The sequence below is a fragment of the Acipenser ruthenus genome, chromosome 40 (assembly GCF_902713425.1).
Source record: "Acipenser ruthenus chromosome 40, fAciRut3.2 maternal haplotype, whole genome shotgun sequence".
NCBI classification, from domain to species: domain Eukaryota; kingdom Metazoa; phylum Chordata; class Actinopteri; order Acipenseriformes; family Acipenseridae; genus Acipenser; species Acipenser ruthenus.
In genome coordinates, this window is record NC_081228.1 from 1,800,964 (window position 1) to 1,827,116 (window position 26,153).

A 26,153-nucleotide genomic window follows, 5' to 3' on the forward strand; every position below is an offset into this window, starting at 1 on the left:
GGAGAAAACAAACTACATTTAAAAAAAAAAAATTGCTTCCTGCTTGAAAAAGCGCTCAAGTCTGCACCGCTAGTGCAAATCATGGAGTGGCATTTCAGCTTTCTGTTGGCAATATTTTGACATTTCTAAGAACTTCAAGGACAGCTTGTATTCTCATTAATAAAGTATTGTTCTGCCACCAGATGTGGAATGTGGGTTATGCAGCACTGTGTTCACAGGAGCTATTCTGTTTTTCAAAGTAATAAAGGCCGTAGACATTGCAGAGCTGCGAGTCCCAATGTTACAACCTATCCAGATTCTACGTTATGAGCTGGAAATCAGTGATTGTCCCTGAATGAACCAAACACCAGGGGTATGCAAGGAGCCTGAACACCAAAATACAGAGTTTTTGTAATGGATTTAATGGGGAATAGTGTCAACAACACAGAATACAAGTTTCAGTGTTCTCAATCAGCAGATGCAAATGACTGCAGCGGGATAGCCTACTTATTCTCAAAGTGTTTTTCTTTAAACAAGTTATTTACGCTTTTCAAACTTTAAGTAAGTGAATACACCTCTGCTTAAATAGCGGTAAATCAGTTTCTATTTAGAAATGTCTACCTTGCACCACTGAAGCTTCAGTGTGAAAACTGTATAATTGAAACCTGTAGTCCAGATTTGGCAGACTGAGAGCTCTGACACATGGTTACCATATGAATGTGCTGAACAGACATTCAGTGCAATCATTTAAAAAACCCTGCAAGATAACATTTATAAACTATGGAGAGGTATATTTATAGATCGGAATTTTGTGAAGCAACAAAGATGTCAAAGGGAGTTCTGTGACAAAGTATTTGCAATATATACTAGACACACATCTACACATAATAATATGCTTAAATTGTTTTTTTAATACAGCCTTGGTAGCCCTTACTTCATAGTTCATTTACCATGAAGATTGTGCGTTTACCCTGTGGTTATAGTATGCATTTATCATGGTTTGCCATGTGTTTTTTAAAAAATATGCTTTAATGCATTTTGCTTGGCTTTTATAATGGGAAACTTTAAGGGAAACAAAACCACAAAATGACAGCAGTGCATCGAGATGTTCAGATGATATTGCAATAGATTTTGCTACGGTGACTACAAACACAATAGGATATTACACATGTAAGAAAGCAAACTTCATGAAAATGCAGGTTATTTAAAGCACCCCTTTATTGTGTGATATTAGAAGAAAACAGAAGCCTTTAAGCCATCCTCTTTATTGTGCAATCAATAGATATGTGAGCTAGGATTCCAGATGGTGACCGAGTCTTGAAACTCCTTATTTTCATAGAGAATTGTAGGATTAAACAAAGTGTTTCAATCAGCAGGTTCATGCATCGTGCCCTGGAATTGCTGGAGTTGGAAATGTGTACGTTATCCACTGTACAGAATGATCTGCTGAGAAAAATACTTTATTTTCCTGCTGCTGCTGCTGCAGTGCAATTGTGAATGACAGGACTAGGTCAGGCAGATGTGGATCAACAAAAGTTTTATTTTATCACCACCAAATTATTAAAGGCTTGCCTTGTCTCAACACTTGAGGACAGATAATCCCCCAAACTGTTTAGAAATCTTGACGGACTCTGTGACCCATGTCTCTAAAAAAAATAACAACTCATTGGCAAGACCATGGCAAGATTTTATAAAAAAATAAATAAAATAAAGGACAGTATGGAATATGCTAGGATTGCTAGATTTGTAACAAACTGGAGAGAGGTGAAATGATGAATAAATGCTTGGATATTTCTTCCAAGAATGGCTAATTCTTACAACAATATTGGGATCTGATTCCTGGCAGTATCCTTCCCTTCAAGGCGGAATTGTTTATTGCAGTTGCCAGGGGAACCGTCTTTGTCTTTCTGCTTGCACATTTTGGAACCGAACATCGAATCACTCAAGTTTTGATTTTATCTCTGACGTTAATCTTTACAGATGGTGGAGGATTATATATCCCTGGGTCAGTGTCTTTCATAAAAACAGATTTACTAACTGGATGATGACAGTCGTATATCTGTCTGACACCTAGTTGAATCTATAGGCTCTATTGTTGGACTAATGCAATCCTGAACAATTCACTCATTCGAATGCATCTGGGAAACATGTATTTTCATTTAGAAAAATGAAATCTGCAATCACACTAAATGAAGTTCTATGCTTGCATGCCTTACTTTTATTGTTTTACTTGAAGGTCAAAGCAAAAGATGTCAGTCATCAGGGAAAGCAGCTGGTTGGGTAATGACTGGGAATAAGGTGTTTGGGGAGTGAGGATCATTTTACTCTCAAGGTGAAATGGTCTCCGATGTATAAATCTTCCTGAAAGTAAGGCATGCTACAGTGCTTGGGACTAAGAAGAATTGGGTGAAGTCTTGAGTGGTCTTTGAAATCTTCAAAGGAGTTGACAAAGTTAGCCCTAACCAATAAGTGCAGCTCAGACACCAGGACCAGAGGACCCAGCTGGGGATTAAATGGAGATCGAACAGAAGGATAGAGACACTTCCTCACAGGTGGCATCATTTTTACTGTTTGCTAACAAAAGTGGTTCATTTTGTGTTAATAGTTTATTTATAAACTAATTAAAAAATTAAGGAAAAATAAAGCCTTTTGTCATTGCTAAACATTACTACAGTAACATCTTAAAAAGAGTTGTTATCCCAAATTCAGCCCCTTTTCAGTGATATGATTGACTGGAATCCCAAAGTAAGGATCTGATGTTTGCTTTACAGTTTTAGATGGCTTTTTTTTAATTGTTTAAATAACTACTAACCATTATCCAAAATTGTACAACGTTTGTTAATGTGTTAATAAGCTTGTTGTTAACAGTTAATTAACTAGCCTCCCTTAAAGAAAAGCATGACCAAATTAGTCATTAAAATGGATCCATCTATTATTCAAAGGCATCCCAGTACTGTATTCACAAATCAAGGAATGCTCCTACATTTCATAATTGCATCAGAACAGAGCTATTCTATGACGGTGCTTTACTGTAAACTTGAATTTCTGGCAATGGTGAGCTGAAATAATTTGATGCCTTTTTTAAAAAAAAAATTATTTCAGATTTTTTTTTGTCAAATGCCAGAAGCCATTTCTCATCCAAAGTCTCGTTTTTTACATGCCTGTGACAGCCGTTCCTGTCTGTTCCCCTTGTCTGCCTTCAAAACACTGGTTAACAGGTAAACAAAGCAAAACAAAGAGACTCTAAATGATTAGTAACATATTTATCAACAACTCCTCTGGCGCTGAACGCAGCAGCGGGTAGGAAAGACACCAACTCAAATTCCATCACTTCTGACGAGACTTTCCATTCTTTCGAGGCAGCCTGTTTTCATTACAATTCTTGGGAGCTATGGAAAATTGAGTAGGATGTTGATGACAGTGGAAAGCCCATGACACCAGTGACATTTTCCAGCATATTTGATGTCAGCTAGTAGATTAATTCAGAAGGGGCTTGTAAAGTTGAGCTTGGCAGTGTGTGTAGTTCTGGAATCTTAATGAAAACAGCTTTTTCTCAAAATTCTGCTGAAAACACATGCTGCCAAGCAGCAACATAGTGCAAATACTCTTGTGTGTCTAGAACTACCATTGAGTAGAACTTTATCTATACCGTTACCATACATCCCATCAAATAAGGACCTATTCTGAAGTGCTGGTTTATACATCCCGGTGAGTCTTGGACTTGGACTACCTAATGTTACTCTAGATACGGTGGTGGAAGACCAGTGCTAATCAGAGTCTGCAAGACTTCTAGGTGAAGTTTCTGAAAAAAAATAAAAATCACTTTAGGTTAAAAACAAGAATTAGAAGTAGTATATTGAATTTAAATGTTGTACATGCATACAAAATACATCCGAAAAAGAAGCTTGTAATTCAGTACTGAAAATACAAAAACATTATTTCATGCATTTAGAAGAACATAATTACATAAGAAAGTTTACAAACGAGAGGAGGCCATTCGGCCCATCTTGCTCGTTTGGTTGTTAGTAGCTTATTGATCCCAGAATCTCATCAAGCAGCTTCTTGAAGGATCTCAGGGTGTCAGCTTCAACAACATTACTGGGGTGTTGGTTCCAGACCCTCACGATTCTCTGTGTAAAAAAAAAAAAAAAGTGCCTCCTATTTTCTGTTCTGAATGCCCCTTTATCTAATTTCCATTTGTGACCCCTGGTCCTTGTTTCTTTTTTCAGGTCGAAAAAGTCCCCTGGGTTGACATTGTCAATACCTTTTAGAATTTTGAATGCTGCAACTTTATTAGTAAGGGTGCTGATTACATTTAAAAATAGCATTCGGGATTTTAAATTGGGTGAAATTCGGTTCCAATTTAGCTTGCTCTTAATAAGTAAAACAACATATTACATTTAACCCTGAAATCAGTACCCCCTTTGTTTTGAGGAAAAGTGTTTCTGAAAGTACTATGCATCAACTCCACCATTTTAACAGTAGCAAACAGATAAAAAGGACTTTTAATTTGGAAAAAAAAAATGTGCTCAATGATTTTTAAAATGCAAAACAATTTGCTTTCTATGAAAAAAGGAAGAATTTACAAGCAGATTTAGGGCGATGATAATATACCCCATTAAACTTGATGTTCCCTGACTGCAGCGTGGCTCTGTCTGGTATGGAACTTCTGTTGTGTAACATTTTTGTTAGAGATTATGAAAACTCTGGAAAACCGTTATTGAAATTTCCATGAAATCACGTCTCTTGCGGTCGGGCAATTTTAGATATGAGTAAAACAGTCCTTTTCATCGGAAAGGAGGAAAATGTAATCAGTTTGTTTTGGACAAAATGGAAATTTTAAACTGCTGTTTTTCATAAGTTTTTGAACTGTGTCGTTTTCAAATCTAGGCATGAATTCAGTCTAAATAGCAGTACCTTAGCCATTATAAAGTATAGCTATTGGGCTACCATAAAATTTCATTTAATGCAGGCCCTAGTCCAATCATATTCCAAGAAATGGTATAAAAATGCTATGCTGTAGTTGCTTTGTTCATCAATACTTGTGCTCTGTTGAAGTAGGCATTGTTTTTCAAACCTGGCATGTTTCGATAAGGCAGCTCTATAAGCAACAAGTAGCCAACATGTTTTGGATAATGCCTTTGTGTCTTAACAGCATGTGTGTGACTCATCATTGCTAGTTGATACAACTTGTTTTATTTTTTCAACTGCAAAGACTAAAAAAAAATTTAGAATGAGTGACTAACACAACCTTTATTAAAAAAAAAAATCGTTGAATTTTTGGGAAGAAGAGGTGTAATGTCTGCACAAAATCAGACAATAACCCTTTCCAAAAAGATTTGCAATGTACAACTGGGACACCTTTTTAGTCCAAGTGTTTGACCTTGTAATAAAGTGACCCCAGTGTTGCTAACAATAACAGCACAGAGGATTTGTAACACATATTGCCTAATAGAATGGAATGCTAAGGAAACTTCACCCGGGGCATTCTAAATATTACAACTGGAATATTAAATAATGCATTGCAACTTGTTTCATACCCCTTTAGTGGAAATAAGGGCATTTTTAAAGTCTTGGTTCTGAAGCACCACTATTGTATAATAAAAACTGTGTATCAGTCAGTTCAGTTTTCACAAAACCTATACGGATTTTAGATTTATTAAAATGTCATAAAGCACAAGGACAGACGTTGAGGGAGCGCTACCCCATTTTCACAATTTGACACGCCAGTGTACAGAACATGCATCCACTTTCCATATTTGAAGTTTTACAACCTGTTAATCTCGTCTGAATTCCCCAAGAACACCATTGCAATCCGAAGGATATGTACAGCGGGTATGCGCCTCCTTGCTTTGGAGTTTTCCATATATAGTGCTTTTCCTTGGAGGCGAGTGGAACAGCTGTAATGTGGATCGAGCTGCTTTCATTTACCAGGACTCCTTTTCTGCATGTCAGCGCGTGTCTGGTGTATGTCACAATGTTATAATAACTACCCATCATAGTGCCTTAATTTTAATGATTATCAAGGAACATTGTGTCTTACAGAGTTAAATGAAAGCTGGAAGACTTAAACAGGGTGAAAACCACACAAGGCAATTGTAAATCAGAGGGAGGCATGCTTTATTAAAATTATATATATAATATAAAATTCTGTACTGGTTTAAATCACTGCCCTCACTAAGTCCAATCATATGTCCTTTCCCCCTATAAACGATCCTTTATTTTAGCAACACTGTCCCAAACCTTGTTGGAGCGTAGTCAATAATATTCAAATACCAGACGAACTGATGAGTGCTGTGGGATGACACAAACCATAAGTCCTGGTACGCAAGTAAACACATGAAAAATAACCCAGTAGCACTATTATAACATTTTGGCAAAGAGAAAAGATAGAGAATGCGAGACGCAGAAGCACAACCTCTTCATTATTTTGTGTGTCAGATCTGGTAAGTTTGTTTGCCGTTGGTCTTAATGAAGGCCATTTTGTTCACTGGTTTGATGTTTTGAGTGGAGTTAGGGCTCTGCTAGGGCATGGAAATGCTGCAACCTAATTGGTCGAAACACTTTCAGGGTTAGTCCTGTCCGAAAATCTTTGTGTATATCTCTTAGATTCCCGTCCGTTAGCTCAGCAGCGATGATTGATTGGGCCCTTCAGCTAATTTCCTTATATTTCTTAATGAAAGTGAACAAGCTTTTTTACAACCACAAGGTGGATGTTCCCAGCCGGGAGACACCGTGGTAGCGGCTAACTGGACTGCAGCTCAGTGACTGTGCTAGTTTAAGACGAAGGTAAGGTGAATGATGAAAACCGACTCTAATAAGTCGGATTCTCTCTGTTGTACAATTGGAATGTGATTCCTGCTCCAAATAGCTTCCCTCTGGAAATGAGTTGCCGTTGCTACACAGTAGAATGCGACATCGTGAACGTCTGCTTGGCTTGTTTGTCAGCTAAAAGTCTGCCAAGCGCTCTCTCCTACACAACCTTTAGGGACCCTCTCCATCCTCCGTGTTTCTTGGCACACATACGTAATTTATTGTAACTTTCCTCCTCCGCATTTTCTCTGCTTTCCAGTCCAAAACAACTTTTTCCAAAGGCTTTTTCCTACATATGCGTTCAACTCTGTCGTGTGATTTTATTTACTCCCCGCGGCGATGGTTTCATGGCAACACATACACTACAGACCACTTACTGAAGCCATTGCAGATACAAGTTGCTTCTGAATACAATAAAACCTGTATTTTAATGATCACCTGAATCAAGCTCTCCAATTAACTACGACAACTTTAAAAATCAGCCCTGTAAAAGGTTCAATAGTAAAAGCATAGCAAAGTGGAATAAAACCATTGTAAAGCCCAGAGAGGAATGGTAAAGTATATACAAACGAACACTGTGGCAAACAATGGTGAACTATGATAAAATGCATAGTATAACCATGAGAAAAGCATGGAGGAAGCTGCAAATTTAGCATGGTAAGGCTGTCCTCCTTGAAGTTTGAAACCATTCCATAGAGAACACGTTATAATACCTGTTTGATGCCTTGAAACAACCCTCTGAGAACAATTAACCAACCACAACATTGCCTGCAAATGCAGCAGAGCCTTGTAAGCCTGATGGAGAGTCACGGTGTTATTGTAGTGTAGATTTGAAACCAGATGGTAACATGCCTTCAGTGAACTGTTCATATCAGAAACATGCTATTTATATTAAAGAACTTGGAGCTTTGTCAGAGTGCTGACAGACCAAGATCATTCTGATATCAAATAGCAGCTGTTTGTTTGTTTGTTTGTTTGTTTTTAAACACCGGTACACAAAAAGACTGCATAACATGAATCAGTCGTTCACGCAACGTACCGCACGTTTTCATAACATTTCATTTCTGTCCCTGATTGTGTGCGGAAACCCAGACTAAGAAAGCATTGACTGTCTGATTGCTACACAACAATCGAAAGGCCGCTTTTTCACGATTTCCTTTAAAAGGAGAAAAACGTTACAAGATGAGAAACACACAACTTGTGAGTTCTCAAGAGACCTTGAGGTATATCACTTTGTATTTTTTTTTTTTTTTAATTAACAGGTTAGCTTGAATTTCACATTTTGGTCGTGCACACACATAAGGAGGCATTAGTCCTGGTATCTGAGGTACTTTATGAAGAATGTTCATAATAAGCCACCCAGGACAAGCTCAACAAAGGTTACAAAGACTGGAGCACAAGCCTAGAACCCGACATTCTCTTCTGAGCTAAAGATCTAAACTCGTCGTTGAGCCCCGTCACTCCCACATGGCTCCGCTATTCATCCTCCACTACAGGGGAGGCCGAAGTTGATTATCTCGTTTTACCTGGTAAGCCTGGAGTGGAATGGCCGTCCGGGACGGTGACTGCACACCCCTGCTCTACTGTCTCCAGCCCCTTATTGACCTACGTCAGCTCTAAACCCTCCACACACGTGTGCTGACAAGAAAGTGAAGCAAAAACCGCCCGGTAAAACAAAGCAAACCACAGGGGTTCATTGAGCACGGGCCACCTGAAGCAGAGGCATGACTTCACTTGATATGACTCGGCACTGATTTAAACAAATGCTGTAACAATGAATCAGTTTTACTGCATATCTTCATATTGTATAATCTTGTTGAGTTTATGAGGATTGGAAACCAAATGAGGAGGCAGTATGAATCGTTTGAAGCTTTTTTATATATATAGATAAGCGATAGGATGTTCTGAAATGGTACAATGGAGGATTTCTCCAGGTAGGTTAGCATCACTGTTTATAATATGTTATGGATACCAAGTATGACAATATAAACCAAAATGGCCTCCAGTGTGAGAGTGGCTCAGATTTCCCTTTTATTGGGTAACGTTGTGGTTTTTGGTTAACAAAAGCTGTGTTTACACAGGAATTCCCTGTGAAAACTATGACTTATTTGTTGATTTAGTTTGTCGATGTACTGTAAGCTTGGAACAGGATTTTCCGGTCTTATCGTCTGCACTGTGTCTGAGGGCGTAGACTGTGTATATGAATAGGTAGTGTTATTTTTATTCCATGGGATTTTTAGACCCATATGAATTTCCTTACCATTTCGATGGCTCTAAATACAGGGATGGAAATAAGACTCCTATTGCATAGCATTTTACCCATTACAGGTTTTACTACGAGTTTGATTAGCCACAGAGTATAGGTAACACACTCAAGTGTATCTTAACTCCTAGTAAAACCAGGCATGGATCAAACTGCTATGCAACTGGAGTCTTTTTTTCAATCCCTGAAGTAGAAATAATATCACAAGGACAGACAGCCACTAAAGCTCAAGTAGAGCTTAGAGCATCAGCAGATGGTTTACTGTCTACAATAAAGGACTTTCATATCTGCTATTGAAGCTCATCGAATACTTTACAATCATGGATGTTACAGACGGTACACCTGAACAGCAGCCGATAAAACACAAGCATTGTCAAGGTTGCGACATTTGGATGGATCTATCCTGTGCTAATTTTTTGGTTATTTGTGATAAACACATTTGCTGAAGTGATTCATACGCTTGATTAGGAGGGTTTAAGGAATGACAAAAGTGTTTTATCGGGGGCTCACTGCCTGCCTAATATGGTATACTAACTGGAGTACAGTTCTTAAAAGCGTCGTGTTTTCTTTTGTGGGAAACGGCGCCATCTAGTGGATATAATTCAGATTCTTTCATGATACAATGTTCTTTCCACTCAATGTACTGTACAGTATTTTCCCCATGCAGATCTGGCTACCAGAATGATGCATCGAAGTGATCAATGCAGGCAGGCTCACCACTCATACAAATAGCCCCCTGGTAACCTGTTGTGTTGTGTGCCAAGCCCTCCTTCACCTGCTGTTATATAAAAGGTTTTTTGATTTTTTTACAGCAAAGCACTGTATATTATATATTTATGTGTTGTCATATTACCAATTTTACAGCTACAATTTAATAAGCTGGGTTAACAAAACTGCTTTATGAACACCCACGGTCATGATTAGGGAAGACTCGGAACAGCTGTGCAAACCACCTGGCAAACTCAGCAGAATCCAAATCAAATTATATCGATTTACGAAGAAGAAAACATTGATTCAGATTTCAGAATGTTGCAACAAACTATAAATGATATGCAAACTAATTTACATCTAATTCTAACAAATAATGCATGACCTTATTATTATGGTCTTGAAAGCTAGTGTATTATGTTTGCAGTTCAGTCTATGTAATGCGGAGTAAGAGATCAAGCCAGTGGAGGACAGCAGGATCCAGAAATGAAAGCCAGGCTGTTGAAGAAGAGCTCTATACAGCCGTTCTGTGAAGAATATATCTTCTCAGATTTCAAGACACAGAAGTTGATTTTGTTTGATCTTTTGTAAAAATGTATAAAACGTATTTGTTTTATATTACTTAAAAGCCAATGGAACATTAACTATTTGTAAATAATAATAATAATAATAATAATAATAATAATAAAGTGGTTGAACACCCTTATCGATACTGTAATAGAAAACGGAAATAAATTGCTTTGATTTTTGTAGATACTGTGGCAAATGTAAAGTAAAAAATGAACACACAAAATCACGTAAACACTGGAATGCTACACTTGTGCAACCATTAAAGAAGTTTAATCTACTAAACAATTGGTACTTATATAAAGGCTGTGACACCCTGTAGATACAATTTAAGCAATTTATTCACCCGTCTTAGGAGATTTGTGTAATTAGACTGCAATATAAGAAGGTGCTTAATGCAAGGGGAACTTATTTGTTTGGCAGACATACAGGCACAGTCCAACACATATAATCTTCTGGCCTCAAAAAGATGAATCTTTGATGAACGTCTTTCTTTATAACATAAATCCTTACTGGCCTTGACTTTTCTAATAGGATGCATCTGATTTTTTTTTTTTTTTTTTACTATTGTAGATATATAAATAAATACATACTGCAGAGCGGATGTGGTATTTCTGACATCCACTGTGGGCAGCGTGTTGCAGGGGAGACATGTTAATGGTTACACTCTGGTGTACCAGCTGGGCTTTGAATAGTTTGAGAGCAATATTGAAGCCATTTACAAAAAACCACCAGGGCTTGGATGTATACATTAGTTATGTTATGCAAGTTACACGCTGGATGCATGTTATATTTGTAAAGGTACGGTGTGTACTGTATATTTCTCTTACAATGAAACATTTACCTTAAAGAGACGCCAATTGAAAGAAAGAAAGGTACTCTAGACCTGAGACTCCTTTCTTCAGAAAGAATGCTCGTAATATCTCATAAACGCAGCTCGGACACAACCAGGACCTGTGCCAAAGTGCAACAAAGACGGTCTTGCCAGTTTAGTCTTTGTTGTGCCTCAGGGACAATGGCAGTAGTATAATTCTGGTGACAGTAATTTACAGAGGAAGAATGCAAGTGTAAAGAAGCATTCATTTAGAAGAAAATATATATAATCATTTAGTGTTGAGTTGTCCTACTTTTTATATCTTCAAAGTGTAGCATTCATAATAAATCACTGGTCTGTGACACATCAATGAATAGGTTGGGTAAAAGTTACAGGATTAAGAAATTAAACATTTGAATTTGTATGAAGAGGTGTGAAAGCCAAAAAAAAAAGCTTTTCTCTCAACCCATGAATTACTGCCTAATAACTCATCATTTCGATGTGATTTATGACATGAAGGTTGATATTCATGTAACTGTCTAGGCAGTTGTTGGTTTCCTGCATATAAACATAAAATCAGCATAAAATGTCTCCATGATGGGCTCACCTGGTAAAGGCATGGCTGTGTGGTGTGTAGGGTGAGTCACACAGTCAGGGGATTGATGGTTTGTGTCCTGACTCTGCAGAGTTGCCAGTCTTTGCTGGGGATTCCACAGGTTTAGGTTTCTCCTCATTGTATCCTCTCTTGAGTACCAGGGTGTAAAGAGGCAATTGGTCGTGGGATCAGAGGGAGCCCACTGACCTTCAGTTCTCCTGGGCTGTTGTGGGGAATTGCTCCAGTGTGAAAGTGTAAGTGGATGTTCTGAATTAGAGAGAAAAAGGTCAAATAATTGGGCACTTAAAAAATGTCAGATCAAGTCAACGTTTCTCTTGTCTACAGCTGCAATAACACAGTCCGTGGGTGTAAGTAAAATATTTAATGCAATACCTAATGTTTATTTTTTTTTTATATAGTAACGCCCTGAAAGGTAAGTCACCTGCAGGCCCTTGAAGATTAACAGAATGTTGGTTCAACAGTTTATCAAGGCCCTTTTGTGAAAGAATATAGGTGGAGAATGAGCATCATTCATCTGTAGAAAAATGAAAAGTGTAAATACTCAGCTATGCCTGGCAGAAAGCAAGCTGAGCTGGAGGAATATTAATCGGTGTCTCAAGTGAAACTTTATTCCCACCTGTGACAGTAAACAGTTTAGACGTGTTGCAATTTGCCTTGCACACATAAATCACTGTGGCTACTCTCTGTGTCACTCACACCTCTACTAGTTAGGTGGGCTGTCAACATCTCTCCAGAAAGAAGCTTGCTGAAAACCCCTTTGAAATGAAAGTGTGCAGAAGCCAGGATTTCGTACGCCGCTTTGATCTGGGATTTCAGAAGGGTCCCACAGCTTTCCCGTGGGCTTGGAGTGTCCCCTATAGTTGGTTTTATTCCACAACAAACTCTGTGAACGCCTCTCAGATCTGACCACTGAGAAAAACCGCTTACATTTTCTGCCAACAGGAATGACTTTGCAAACTTTTGAAGAAAAAGCATTGCGGCTCCAGATAAGTCTTGCAAACTCTGCTTCAGGATAATTGTATTGGTAATATCACAGGAGGTGTTGACAGTACCGCGGCCATTACACCAGATAATCAGTTCAGGATTTCAACAAATACCTTACTCTCTTTTTTCCGGTTGATCAAAGGATGATCTAATCATGGGCTAAGGAGGACAATGCATATCCGTTTCTCTCAGTACCTCTTTGATTGCACCTGACTGTTCCCTGTTCTGAAACCTACTGGTATACAAAAAACAAAAAGCCAACTAGACCAAGTAATAAAGTAGAAAGCATGTGACCAGATCAATAAAACGCTGAGTTAATAATTATTATTATTATTATTATTATTGTTATTATTCTGTGAGTGATTCTATTATCAGGTACATTATTTTAACATTTTTCACTGATATATTTTGAACAAACCAACATGTAAAATAATCTATTGCCAGAATCAGTGTGCTATATTTATTCCAAAGGGTTCCAAATGTGTTGCCATTGCTGGAATTCTGTGGCATCATAATGCTTTTGCTAGGGTTCCTCAGGGTAATGCACTGGGATAGTAAAAGAACCCTGGTAATACCTCTAACACATTACAAAATAAAACATCCAATAGAAAAAAAAAAAAACACAAGGTTTCAAAAATAATTATTTCAGCCATTTTAAAGCATTGTGCTTGAAAAGCATCCCAGTCTTTTTTCTGATATTTCAAGAAAAGTCGAAACACTATTTGGCGATGGTGGGAGTATCCAATACCACTGCTGTTTAGCTCAATTAAAGAGTCCCAGCTGATGTCAAAAGTCACCCCACAGGTAACAAGATATTATCTCCCATTAGAAACGAATTGTCAGTTCCGCTCCAGTCTGGCATTTAATTCACTAGAGAGTGGAGCAGCTGACACCTCTGGACCTCCCAGTGAAGTTTCCCATGTAACAGGGTGACACAGCCGTCAACCAGGGCCAGCTAAGCCCTTGTCCATGCAGGGTGTCCATTGCTTCAGGCTAATTAGAAACTAAGAGGATTGTCTACAAAGTGATTTGTCTCAGATTGACCGGTAAACCCTCATTTGTTTAACTTTGTCTCAGATTAGTGCCATTCTTCGCGGCTGCAAAGTTGTGAACAAAAAAACGAGGAGGGCAGCCTAAATGTGTGCTTGTGCTACATTGTAGGTCATTAAACAGTCCAATCCAATCTCCAAATTATTCCCCTTTTTGGGTAAATATTTTTTTACAAACGCAGCAAATGTATGATCTTCCTGAAATCAAAAATAAATTAAAATAAATGTTACAGAAATGGGCTACATTTATCAGATTCCCCAAGCCGCCTTGTTGAGATCACGGTGGCCCAAGAGTCAACGGCTTGGAAATCTTTTGAAAGACTAGAAAAGGAAACTGTGAAAGGTCTGCAATGTCCCCTAGTTCCTCTTCATGGATTTCTTGTTAGCAGGAAACACTTCAACCTGTCAAATACCCTAAGAGCCCATTTAGACAGTCTTGTTAGGAAACGGCTGACCTGGCTCACTGGTTTCCCAGCATTCATTACCATGTGGCAACTAAGCTGTTCTTGGGGCTATGTCTGTCCTTTTCAATCCATATAAATGGGCATTGGGTGGCCCCTGTAGATTAATGCAGACCCTTCAACCCAGGCCCACATCAAAGTGATCCAGAAAAATCATTCTGATATGACCTGTCAAATGTAGGTCTCGTCGGCAGAATGAATTCAGGCCGTTTTTTTTAGCTTTAGCTCCCATGAGCACACACACACACACACACACACACACACAGCGACACCACAAAAGGAGGCCCGGGGTTAGTTGTATCCCTATGGCAACGGTTCCACAGGTCAGGCCTGTGGAACCTTGGAGTTGCTATGTGGGAGTCTTCCTCCTTATTGTAACCCATGTGAATGAATTAGAAGGACAATGGACAGTAGCCTGTAGGGATCACAATTCCTCTACACTACTGATTAGAGCCGGCTGAGAGTTTCTTATGAACGTGTTCACAAATTAAAACTTTAAAACGCTAGATAAACTACTTTGAAACAGGAAAGCAGACTGCAGATTTCTAAAGGAATTCTGTATGAAAAAAATACCAGAACCCACAAATAAAACACTTATGAAAACTGTTTAATATTGTCCTATTCTTCTGCCAGATTGCAGCTGGTGTTGTCTATTTCCTCAGGCAGGGGCCTGTTTTTTACTAAATTACCATCATCATCATCATCATCATCATCATCATCATCATCATCATCATCATCATCAACAGACAGTACACAAGTTAAAAGCCAGCACAGCATGCCAAGGGCATGAATCCAGCTATTGTCTTCTTAGCGTCTCTCTTTGATGTGAGCAGTAGAAGCCTGAGCTCAGTTTGCAGATGTTTTTGAAACTCTTTGGAAACGTCAGACAGCATGTCTTACTGCACCAATACCATGATATTGTGTTTGCAAGACCTAGATTCGCAGTGGTAAGATTTGGTCTGTCATCATTTTCCTACTGAAGAAACAAATGACGTATTGCAGCTGCATAACCTCTTTCTCCAGTATAGGGTGAAAATCCACCCAGCACCATTGCAGCTCACCCAGTCCATGCACTGCGCCTTTCACCTGTCGGAATCCTCTGCAGCTGTCACTTTCCAATTCTTGTCTCCAGTCAATATAACTGCATGCAGACCAAGCAGTCCTTCTGGGAGTTCATTAAAGAGGAAACGGCTCCCCACTGTCTCTGCCTTCAGTATCTTCCCCCTCTTGCCTTTCTATGATGACTGAACTCATTCTGATGGATCTTATTGCAACGTCTTGCCGATAAGTCTGTGTCAAAGTGCTTGATTTCACAATCCTTTCTGACTGCCATTGCCATATACCACAACGGCCAGGCTAGCAGTGTGTTTGTAGAAATACGAGACAGCATCATATAGTGTTCTGTCGCTTTGGGTAACTGTCCTGGCGGATTGGTGGCAATACACTGCTGTGAACAACAGGGTGTGCTTTGGGTGATCCAGCCCACATTACAGACGTCTACAGCACGCAGCTAGAACTACAGAGCGGTTCACAAACTTGGGTGAAAGCAACTTAACACACACACACACACAAAAAAAAAACACAAAATGTGAGTCATTGCAATAAGAAGAGCATGATTGCAACTCATAAAAAAGGAATTGCAGCTCATTTTATGATATTCGCTCTAGCATTGCAATTCTTTTCATCATTTTTCTCTCATTTCTCCTTTTTTTTTCTACCTGGTGTGCTTTGGCCACGGGGCCTTAGATGATAAATGAACAATGTCAGGTGTGCTAAGTGCTAAATGAACCACTTGAAGGGAAAAATGCTCCTATATATCGAAACTTAATTTATAGGGTATCTCCCCAGGCCGCTTGTTTCAAAGGCATGGTGGGATTATAAAACGGATGTGATTGAATGCACATGGGACATTAACTGTCTTTGTTAACTAGTGGCAGATTTATGACAATATGATCATTACTTTCAGAAAAGATTTGTGTGACAGACGCTGGGTAACCCCTAATCGGCTAATTCAGGCTTTGGGACTACTGAAGCTGCTAAGAGAATTAAGCCTGCAGGTGGTAACAGTAACAGCGGTGGGTGGTACCAGACAACACAGCAATCAATGAGGTTCCCACGTTTCTGCTGTCGAATGAAATGGTAACAAGAGTGTTAGACTCTGAAAACTCCGTGGGGGGGGGTCAAGATTGATACATTTTCTTCAGAAGGAATAGAATTTGATGAGGTAATTCTCAAGTCATTTTACTGTGTAATTTAAACAGTTTATGTGGGAGATAAACTAACCTCTGTGTGTGTGTATATATATGTATACAAATTAAATGTAATAATAATAATAATCATTTCTTTATCTCTTATTTTTTGATATTTCTTTATAACGAATATTTTTAAAAGTAGTAAATATCATTTATCCATCCTCAACAGTTAGTTTGATTTAAGAGTTCATCTACACTTTCACCAAAGATATTCTATACACCAAGATACTCAACTCCGGCTTTACATCTGTCATGCGATGCACAAGGGGCTATAAGATATAAAGTGAGCTCCAGGGCTAGTTTTCTATGGAGTGTCTATGGAGAGGGGTCTGATTGGGAGGATTTTCTCAGTTTTTAAGTCCATTTCACTGTTACTGAGGGTCCAAGGAAGAAATATATCTTTGGTTGAGTATCCTGGTCTAATAGAATATATTTGCTTTCACTTGCAGGCGAGCTACAACAAATCCAACTGTATATTTGTCTTCACTTTAATTAAATTAAGTAAACAAGTCATATGAAATAAACCTGCATCTTAAAAACCATTAGTCCTTGTTCTTAAAAAATAAATCATATCCCTTAGGGGTGATACTGCGGTCTTTACTCAAGTTACTCTCTTATTTGATGCAATATTCATCAGGTACCCCTACAAGCACAACTCGTTTATTGTTACAGTAAAGGACTGGCATTCGAGGCAGGGTATATGTGAGCCTCTTTATTTTCTGTTCCCTGGAGACCTGCCAGCAAGTTTTCAACCTGTCTTGAGTGAGAGAGATTACAAACCACAATAATGCTTCTATTCTGTTTCTAATCTGCTCAGGAGGGGGGGGGGGGGGGGTGGAGGGTTGTGTCAATGGCGCCATGCTTGGAGCCCTGTACAGTTCAACCACTGTACAGCACAGTCCTCTTTCTGCTGATCTGCTTAGTTAGGTGCTGTGTGTTTTGTTTGCATTTACTAGGCTCATAAATCAGAAGGGTGACATTACCATACAATGGACTGTTATGAATTGAACTGTGGTCATGAGCGTTGGAAATGGTATGGAATAATCTAGCCTGACATGAGCAGGCACTGTTCTACACAGCTCAGATACCTAGGTACTAATGCATGCTACTTAATTGCTGGTGCCTGTTAATGAAAACTCATAATGGTACTAATCAGCCCATTATTGCAATATGTAAGATCTCGCAGCCTGACAAAAACCTGGGACGGTAAATAAAATCTGTTTTTGCTGTACCCATTTGCAGGCACTTTTGACAGAGCTTTCTGATAAACTCCTGTTGATGTGTTGCATAAAGCCTTCCTTCATATGCATTGGGAGCAACAGAAAACTAGTGGAGATTGTCACTGATCGGTCAATTTGTTCAATGAGAGAAGAATGCCAACTGAGGGTCTTCAATCAGCCCAGCAGTCTGTCAGATCTGGATGTGCTTGACTGAAACAGGCTTGGAAGAGGGACATGCATCTTTCAGCTATCACCGATTCTGCAATTGACTGTGTAATCAATGAATAATAAACATCACCTCTGCATACTAAAACCCTAGTGTCCTTGGTATAGAAAACCTGGTGCAGAGTTTGGTTAGCCTCGGTTTATCTGGAGCTCTTCTGTACTGACACCTCTGGCGAGCTGTTCAGGATGTTGGCTGGATCATCTTACATGTAAAACCAAGTCAATGGTTTGTCCTAACCTGTACACAGTGTACTGCAGTGACAGCTCTGGGAGAGACAGTAAGATTAAATATTACCTCCGAAAGCGGTGAAAAGCAGGATGAGTCACCATCAGCTGCAGGAAGGCTGTCCTGCATGCGCACAGCAGAAGACCTGAAGCTGTTAAAATGATTATAAACACAATCAAGGAACTGTCATGGCTCCCCGTGCTGTGAAATGAGGGTGAGAGAAGCATGGTTTCAAAGCACCTGAGGCAAGTTGAGCTGTATACTGTCTGCATTAAAAGTTCACACAAAAAGCGGCTTTTAGAAATGCACAGTTCATCCACATTTTTTTAACATAAGTAGCCTTTTAGCAACCTCTGCTGGTCACAGATGGGGTTTTTTTGCTCGATGTAATGCAATGATCAGACACTGCAGTGTTTTGCAGTACCGGTGTGGTGTTATTTTGCAGTACGCATTACAACGTGGTACTCCGTGTACGGCGCTTTCCCGGGCATGCGCAAATGATTTTAGCTCAGAAAACAAGGAACGGGGTGCGATGTACTGAGTGTGACCCCTAAAGTTATTTTTAATATCATTTTTTTTTTTCTTTCACAATTCAGCAAATGTATGTGACTTGAACTGATGGGCAACACATTGGGGTTATCTAAAATTGTACACATATCCGATTTTGTGGGTGATCGACAGCTTGTCTTGTTCGTAGTGATTTGTGCAGTCAGCAACCACAGCACTTCCCAATCAGTGTTGCCGCTCGCTTTCAGCTCTGTGTTAGCTAGTTAATAAATGCCTTGCGTGCCATTTTTCTTGACTGATCTACCCGTTGCCTTTTAATAGACTTTAATGGGTTGGTGTTTCCACAAGCAGCATTGCTTTCTAAAGCAGGTGACAGCATCACAGACAACGGAGGCCAGCAAGACGAAGCTGATGAATACATTGAAAAGCAAACAGGTTATGGGGGGTTTGAAACCAGTCTACTCAATTGCTTGATGTCGGTTCCCTTCAGTCTTTCATACATACTCCCTTCCATGCACTCTTCTTAACCAGGTAGCAGACCATGGAATGATTGTATTTATTACATGGGTATCAAACTGTGGTCCTAAAATAACTGCAGGTCAATTCATTAGAAATAGTATAACTCCACACGATATAAGTAAAGAAGTCCTTTAGCAGCTATGCATGCACTTTATTGCAGTCTCCACCTGCCCTCTGATTTGCATCCGACCCTCCAGACATTTGCATAATGCAAACTAGACAGGGTCCTTTGATTCCCCTGGAAGACTCCTGCCTTCCGTGTGCCCCTGAACAGTGATGATCAAGCCCCCCACCCCCTTTGCAATGCTGAGTGTCTACCGGTGTTTCACCAGGATAATGTCTTTGTCATGACAGCTATTTCAAACCGGGCTGTGATACTGGTATGATGCAGTGATATTTTGCACACATCTCCAGCTCTCACAGGAATCTCAGTGCAATGCCAGTTTATTTTATGTTAATGAAAGACGGTTGAAGGCAGGAGACTGAAACGTTGGTAGGAACTTTAAATAGAGAGGTTAGAATGAGTTTGCTGGATTCAGTCCAGCCCACAGTGGATATGTGTCTACAGCACATGACAAAACCACCAGCCACAATTGGCAGTGACTGCTTAGGAGAGGGCAGCCAATTATTCAGGCTAGGATTGTGTACAATTTGTTTGAAGGTAACGCTTTATTTAAGGCACTTTTCGTTTTACTATATGTTGTTTTTAATGGTTCATTAATAACCTATTTAACAACTAATCACATAGGTTGCTATATATTAACTAAGTAGTCATGTCTAACAGTTATTATTCTACAAAAGTGCCCTGTAAAATAACTCGCGAATGTTTGGTCAGCAGTGAAGCAGAACGCTCTATTTTGTAGTTGCTGTTTCAGACAGCAGAGGGCAGTATTTCCCACATAGTTTCTACTTCGTTTTCATTCGGTTGAATGGTTTGATACGCCGGGCTGAGGTAGAAAGTCCTGTACCACAGGAGTTAAAAACATAAACATGAATGACACTTCTTAGTAATAAATGTATCTTCCATATGGCAGTTTATTTGTATTTGATGCAAGGATAAAAAGCAATGTGTTAGCTAGAGTATAGCGAAATCATAGCAAAATATTTTAATAATATTGTCCATACTATACAACGAGTTTGTGTGGTTGGATTTAAAAACTCTATATACGGGTTAATGTGCATTATATGCAATTATACAGGGAGCTATACAAATAAAATCTAAATGCGTATAAAAAATAATCACATATTTGGTTATTCAATATTGGCTTTAAAAATATACGATTTGAATCTATAATATACTACACCTTTAATTTACAAGTTCAACAAGAAGAGTAAGGGGGTGTAAATATACCTAGTATAAAAACACAGTCCATTATTGTGTTATTATCTTATATTGGGAATGAGTCACGGATTCTGCCTGGCAACACCTTCTGCATCACAGAAAATAAAAAATAAGCATTCTGTACACAGTTATGCCTTACAGTAGGTTTGATTATGTTCTCTCCGCCGATCCTAAAGGTTTTTATTCTTCAGGCTCAGGTTTTGCAGCAGGAATAGTTTACAAGGAAAGTTACAAAAAAAAAAAAAAAAAAAACTTTCCGTGTGTGTGAATGAAAAAAGCCGTGCCACAGGTGATTTGCAAGGGAAATTCATTCCTGCTCAGCGCTTACTAACAAGAGACACCAGGAAAGCCTGACAATGCAACGAGCTGGATTATAAAAGTTTACCACGCTAATTTAGCCCTCCCCCATGGTAATACCATGCATTTCCCATATTTTTACTTAGTTTGTTTACCGCTATTAATAGAGATAGAGAGAGACTGACCCAGTTCAATTGCCTGCAAGTTCAGCATTGATGTTTCATTTGGTCTCTACATTTATACCCACGCTTAAGGACAAAAAATATCGGTAATGTATTACTAATGTAGCCTTTAATAAACCAGAAAGTGCCCCTTGAGAAGAAGTTATCAACACACTAATATACACGAGTGTTCTTTAAAGCAGCCGGACTGATAATACAAGCGATTAGCCCAAATGTTTGTTTACTTGAGATTGGATTCGGGCAGCACGTTGACAGTGCACAGCTGTGAGTTACTTCCATGCTCCACGGCGCTTCTCAACGAGGCCTGCAGGCAAAGCACTGAACATATCACTCCATTTAACAAACACATTCACTGCATTTGCAAATATATATTGTTATTTTCATGGAGGATACGAAGATGTTTAATAAGCAAGCGGTCTGAACTGGGGCAGTGCTTAAAAACCCCTGAAAAGTCTGGATAAACTTAGTACCTCTTATCTTATGCTGTTGTTTTTGGCCTGAATCGTGTGATGTCATGCTGTGTTGAAATAAGAAGGTTAAGGGATCTCTGAGTGGCTCCCCTGGTATGTAGGCTAGGCAAGGTGTGCAGGATGAGTCGTGCAGTCAGGGGAGCGCAGGTTCAAGTCCTGGCTGTGCAAAGTTGGCCCTGATGCATGGGTTGGGAAGATGACATTAGCTGGGGCTGCACTACCTCAGCACCCTACTGAGACCCCTTGACGCGCTTTGTAGAGAAGAGGTGCCGGTGAGATCGGAGGATCCCTTCAGTGCTCCTGTGCGAGTTGCTGTAAGTATCGTAAATAATGAACACAGAATGACTGCTTTATGATGAACGTGCACAGCAGGTCACGGGATCATGTAGTACACTTTACAGTGCGCTGGCGCTAACATTGGTATATCTGGTCTCTTCCATGCATTTCAATATTTGGACAGTAAATCCTTTCAGAGCATGCATTTCACAGCTACATGTTTCTAATAATGTATCACAAGAGTAATACATGTATTGTTAAAGGGGACGAGAGCCGCAGGGTCTGTTTTATTGGTTGTTGTGGTCAGTACAGATACTCAATACCAATCGACCAGCTACACGTCAAAGAACAGTTCAACTCAACTTGATGAGATAGTTTTGCATATTTAATAAGACTATGATTGTCTCTGAAGCTACGAGTCCTGTTTTTTTTTTCTAACAGCAGACAGCTTGCTCCACAAACTCCTGGTTTAGCCTCCGGCAGGACATATAGGTAATGCGGTTCCGATAAAGGTACTCCCCCTTGATACAGGGCGCTGTGTGACTGGGGGACATTTTAAACTCCCCAGGGTGCCAGAAATGACGCTGCTGCAGGGAGCCTAAGCAGATTATCTGACGTCATTACTTTCATTGTGCTCATTTATCATGGGGTTTGATACACACGCCCTTACCCGTTATACAAACAGGACACCGCCACGGTTATTTAGCAGTATTTTCCATGTATTTACTATAGTTTGCCATGTTTTTTTTTTTGTTTTGTTTTTTTTTTTTTGTTTTTTTTCCAAGAAAATGCTTTTCCTTCCAGATTTTCATAAATTAAACGATTTTATTGGCGGTGCCTTCAACACCAATGTTTAACCTCATGGTAAAACTAGTATAGTGTTGCAAACCCGCCAGATACCGCCACACACAGCAAAGCTAGTCTGAGTAAAACAGTGAAGAACAACAATATCAATTTCTGAGCTACTGTAATCAACATCCGCCACCTGGGTTCTGCTTCACCCAAGAATACTATGTGCATCATTATTATCACTGGACAGAAAAAAAAAGCTTGGGGGTTACGCAAGAGATTTTAAACATTTTTTGGTGTTTATTTTAATAGTTTGTTAATATATGCACAAATAAACATTACTGTGATGTGTTAAATGTCTCTTGTATGATACATGTGTCAAGTGAAGCCTATTTATCCTTCATATATTTGTATTCAGCCTTGTGTTTAAATAACTGATCAAACACATTTATCAAACTAGGCCCTGCATTAGAATACGCTCTCAATTACATAAATAAAAAACGTACCATGTATTTTTCATACAGTAGCTGATTCAGCTTTTTTTTATTTATTTGATATAGCCTACTTTATTTACACTATTAAATAGACCATGCTGAAAGGGGGGCGTATAGTTGCGCCCTCTATTTTTTACGTGGTTATTCTATCTAGATCTGGGTTTATTACAGTAGAATTCTTATTTAGCATATAGGATGCAGTGTATTAGCAACCACGCCTATACCCCGAACCCCCCCCCGCCCGCACGCAATATCTCTTACACATTATTTGACATAGGCCTAATCGGTACCGCATTTGCTGCATTTGACAGCTTGTATAGAGTTCAATCTCCGTGAATGAAAGTTGTATTAAACCAAATCTCTCTATAAAGGCCGACTTCTTAAACTGGTGCTGCGTCCTTTTTGTTTCATGCAAATAATTTTAAAAAAGGTCTTGAAAAGCTGATCTGTGCTGTATTTTTACCAGCAGAACCATAGTGCTCGGCGACTCTAATCTAGAATGTCCATGCAAATTCAAGAGAAACGTCCTGCCGAGTATTTGCATGTAAACAAATCGACAAAGGTCGCTTCATAACTAGTATATCACTGGTATAAAATGTTAAAATGTCCCGAAACGCACTTCGATCCAACAGTTCCCTGGTACAATGATCTGTTATACTGCACACTGCTAGCTAGCTGAAAGGTATCGAGACTCTTAAGCATAACAACATTGTCAAGACCGACCACGACGAGTTCTTGTTAGTGACCCCTGTTCTAAAGAACCATGGAAACCGGTAAGTACCTCTTTATTCTACCTGTAGAACAGAAAACAAATATTACATGCATTGTTTGTATTTATTTATGTATTTATTTAAAAACAATTCAAATAAACACAGAATCCAGTTGCAGCCTATTAAAACATACACCATATAGAACCCTCATTGGGTTTGCGAGGAAACAAAAAGAGATATATTCACTGCAGAGCAAACTTGATAAATGGACCGGATAACAGGGAACCGGATATACCGGACTATCAGTAACTGCTAGCTGTGTTGCGCTCTATGTGTTGCCTGCTGATGCGCCTTTTCTGGTTAAAGTATTTTATTATTTTTGTTACTATCAGTAATGGTTTATTTAAAACAACTCGCTTTAAACATAGTCTTTAAAATGTATTAGTTTTAGTGAAACTAAAGAGAAATTATGAATCATTAACAACAAATGTGGTCTTTTGCCGACTAACACATACATAATATACTTATACACTCAAGTGTTCAACAGATATGACCTATATCATATTCCACAAAGTACAAACACATACTCGTATTTATAAACTGTAAACTGTAGTAATGTTTGTTTTGGTAACAATAAATAAATAAATAAATAAATTGTGGCAGTCTAAAACCATTTAAATTGAAAATAAACGTGGTATGCTTAAATCTTGGACACTTGGGTTTAGGTTTACTTGATTTCTCCCACGTGCTCACCGCTTTGCTCGTGTGATTTGGTTGATTTCAAATGATTTATCAATCTGCGGGAGATGTTGCTATAGCCAGCTGCACAGTCATACCGTACCTAAGTGAGGGAGTGGGGAATGCAATTGATACCGTACGGGTAGGCCTGTGGCGATTTGTTTACATACAAATAAATACCACCCTTTTCATTCAGATGTCAAAACCTGCCAACACGTTTATTTCTCAAGTCGTTACAAGGGGTTTAATATATCGAATATTATTCAGTATAGCTGTAATGGATTATTTATTAATACGTGTATGTATTGATCTTTTTTTTTTTACAACATTTTTAGAAAAGGTTAAATATTATTATTAGTTATTATTATTATTAATAATAATAATAATAATAATAATAATAATAATAATAATAATAATAATAATAATAATAAATGTGTTTTGAGATTGTGTGCAAGGCGCTTATTAGCAAATATTCCTTAAAAATATACATCTTGAAAAAATGTTTAAGTTAACCAATTGATGGATGCGATGTCAAACGTAATAAGTGTTTACGAATTAAACATACATTTTATTCAGAAGATTATCAACCCATTTTAATTTATAAAGTACAGTCAGTTACAATAATGGTTTCACCTCTGAATTCCAACGCATTGCCCGCTGTTCCAGCGGTCTAACACTTGAATTCGTTGTGAATGCGTGGCCATTTTTTAAATTTTTATCTTATCTTTTCATTATTATTAAAATTAAAAGAACAACAATATCCAGCCTCGTGAAACGCTGTTGAAATTCATATGGATTCATACACTATTATTTTAATCCGTAATGTAATATCTGCGTTTCATTCAGAAACATTTTTACAGTATTAAATGCTGATATTCATGATGATATTCATCATCAGCGCGTTCAAGTCATTAATATTGTATACCTGAGACATTCATAGAAACCCCATCGTTGTTTTCAAACGAATACGATCAGTCATCTTCAATGGGTCCTTCCACAATCATGTCACATTGCATATATATGTGTTAAGTTAGATTGCTGCACTTTCAAAAGTCTATCAAGGCCACGTATCTGTATCTACATTGTATGAAGCTTTAATATTTTACATAACATTATGTTTTTCTGTGCATTTCCTATCATGACCATGTGCAAATGGTGTTAATTACATAGCGAGCGACATTTATACATTCATGTCATTGAATTAATTTACTTGAAGGAAAGGACAAAATATCCCAACCCCATTATACCAGAGCTACTATATCAATGCAAGATATTGTATTTACTACTCAGATTTAATTAAAGCTATAAAGTTATGAATATATATATATATATATATATATATATATATATATATATATATATATATATATATATATATATTCTGATTTTAAAAAAAAAATCATTAACAAAATAACCTTCATAAGTCATTATGGCTTTTTTTTTTTAACTCCAGAGACACATTAGTTATGAAACAAATCAAGTAATTACTAATACAAAATATTTAAACGGGAATACAAATGCTAAAAATCATGTTATCTGATAATGAGCAAGAAGTTCCACCAAGTATTTATTATTATTATTATTATTATTATTATTATTATTATTATTATTATTATTATTATTATTAATATTATTATTATTATTATTATTAT

General features: G+C 38.3%; 1 protein-coding gene across 2 annotated transcripts in view; it reads left to right on the plus strand.

Annotated features, from left to right (window-relative positions):
• Positions 1 to 26,153, plus strand: part of LOC131708110 (POU class 2 homeobox associating-factor 2-like) — a 50,347-nt gene that overhangs the window by 12,880 nt on the left and 11,314 nt on the right. Inside the window, exon 1 of one of the 2 annotated variants that reach the window (XM_059010286.1) lies at positions 23,674 to 23,826. The exons of the other annotated variant lie outside the window; for it this stretch is intronic. Coding sequence (XP_058866269.1) covers positions 23,817 to 23,826 — 10 coding nt within the window. The 5' untranslated portion in view covers positions 23,674 to 23,816. Of the gene's footprint in view, positions 1 to 23,673; positions 23,827 to 26,153 lie in introns of those variants that run through there. 2 annotated transcript variants of the gene reach the window in all.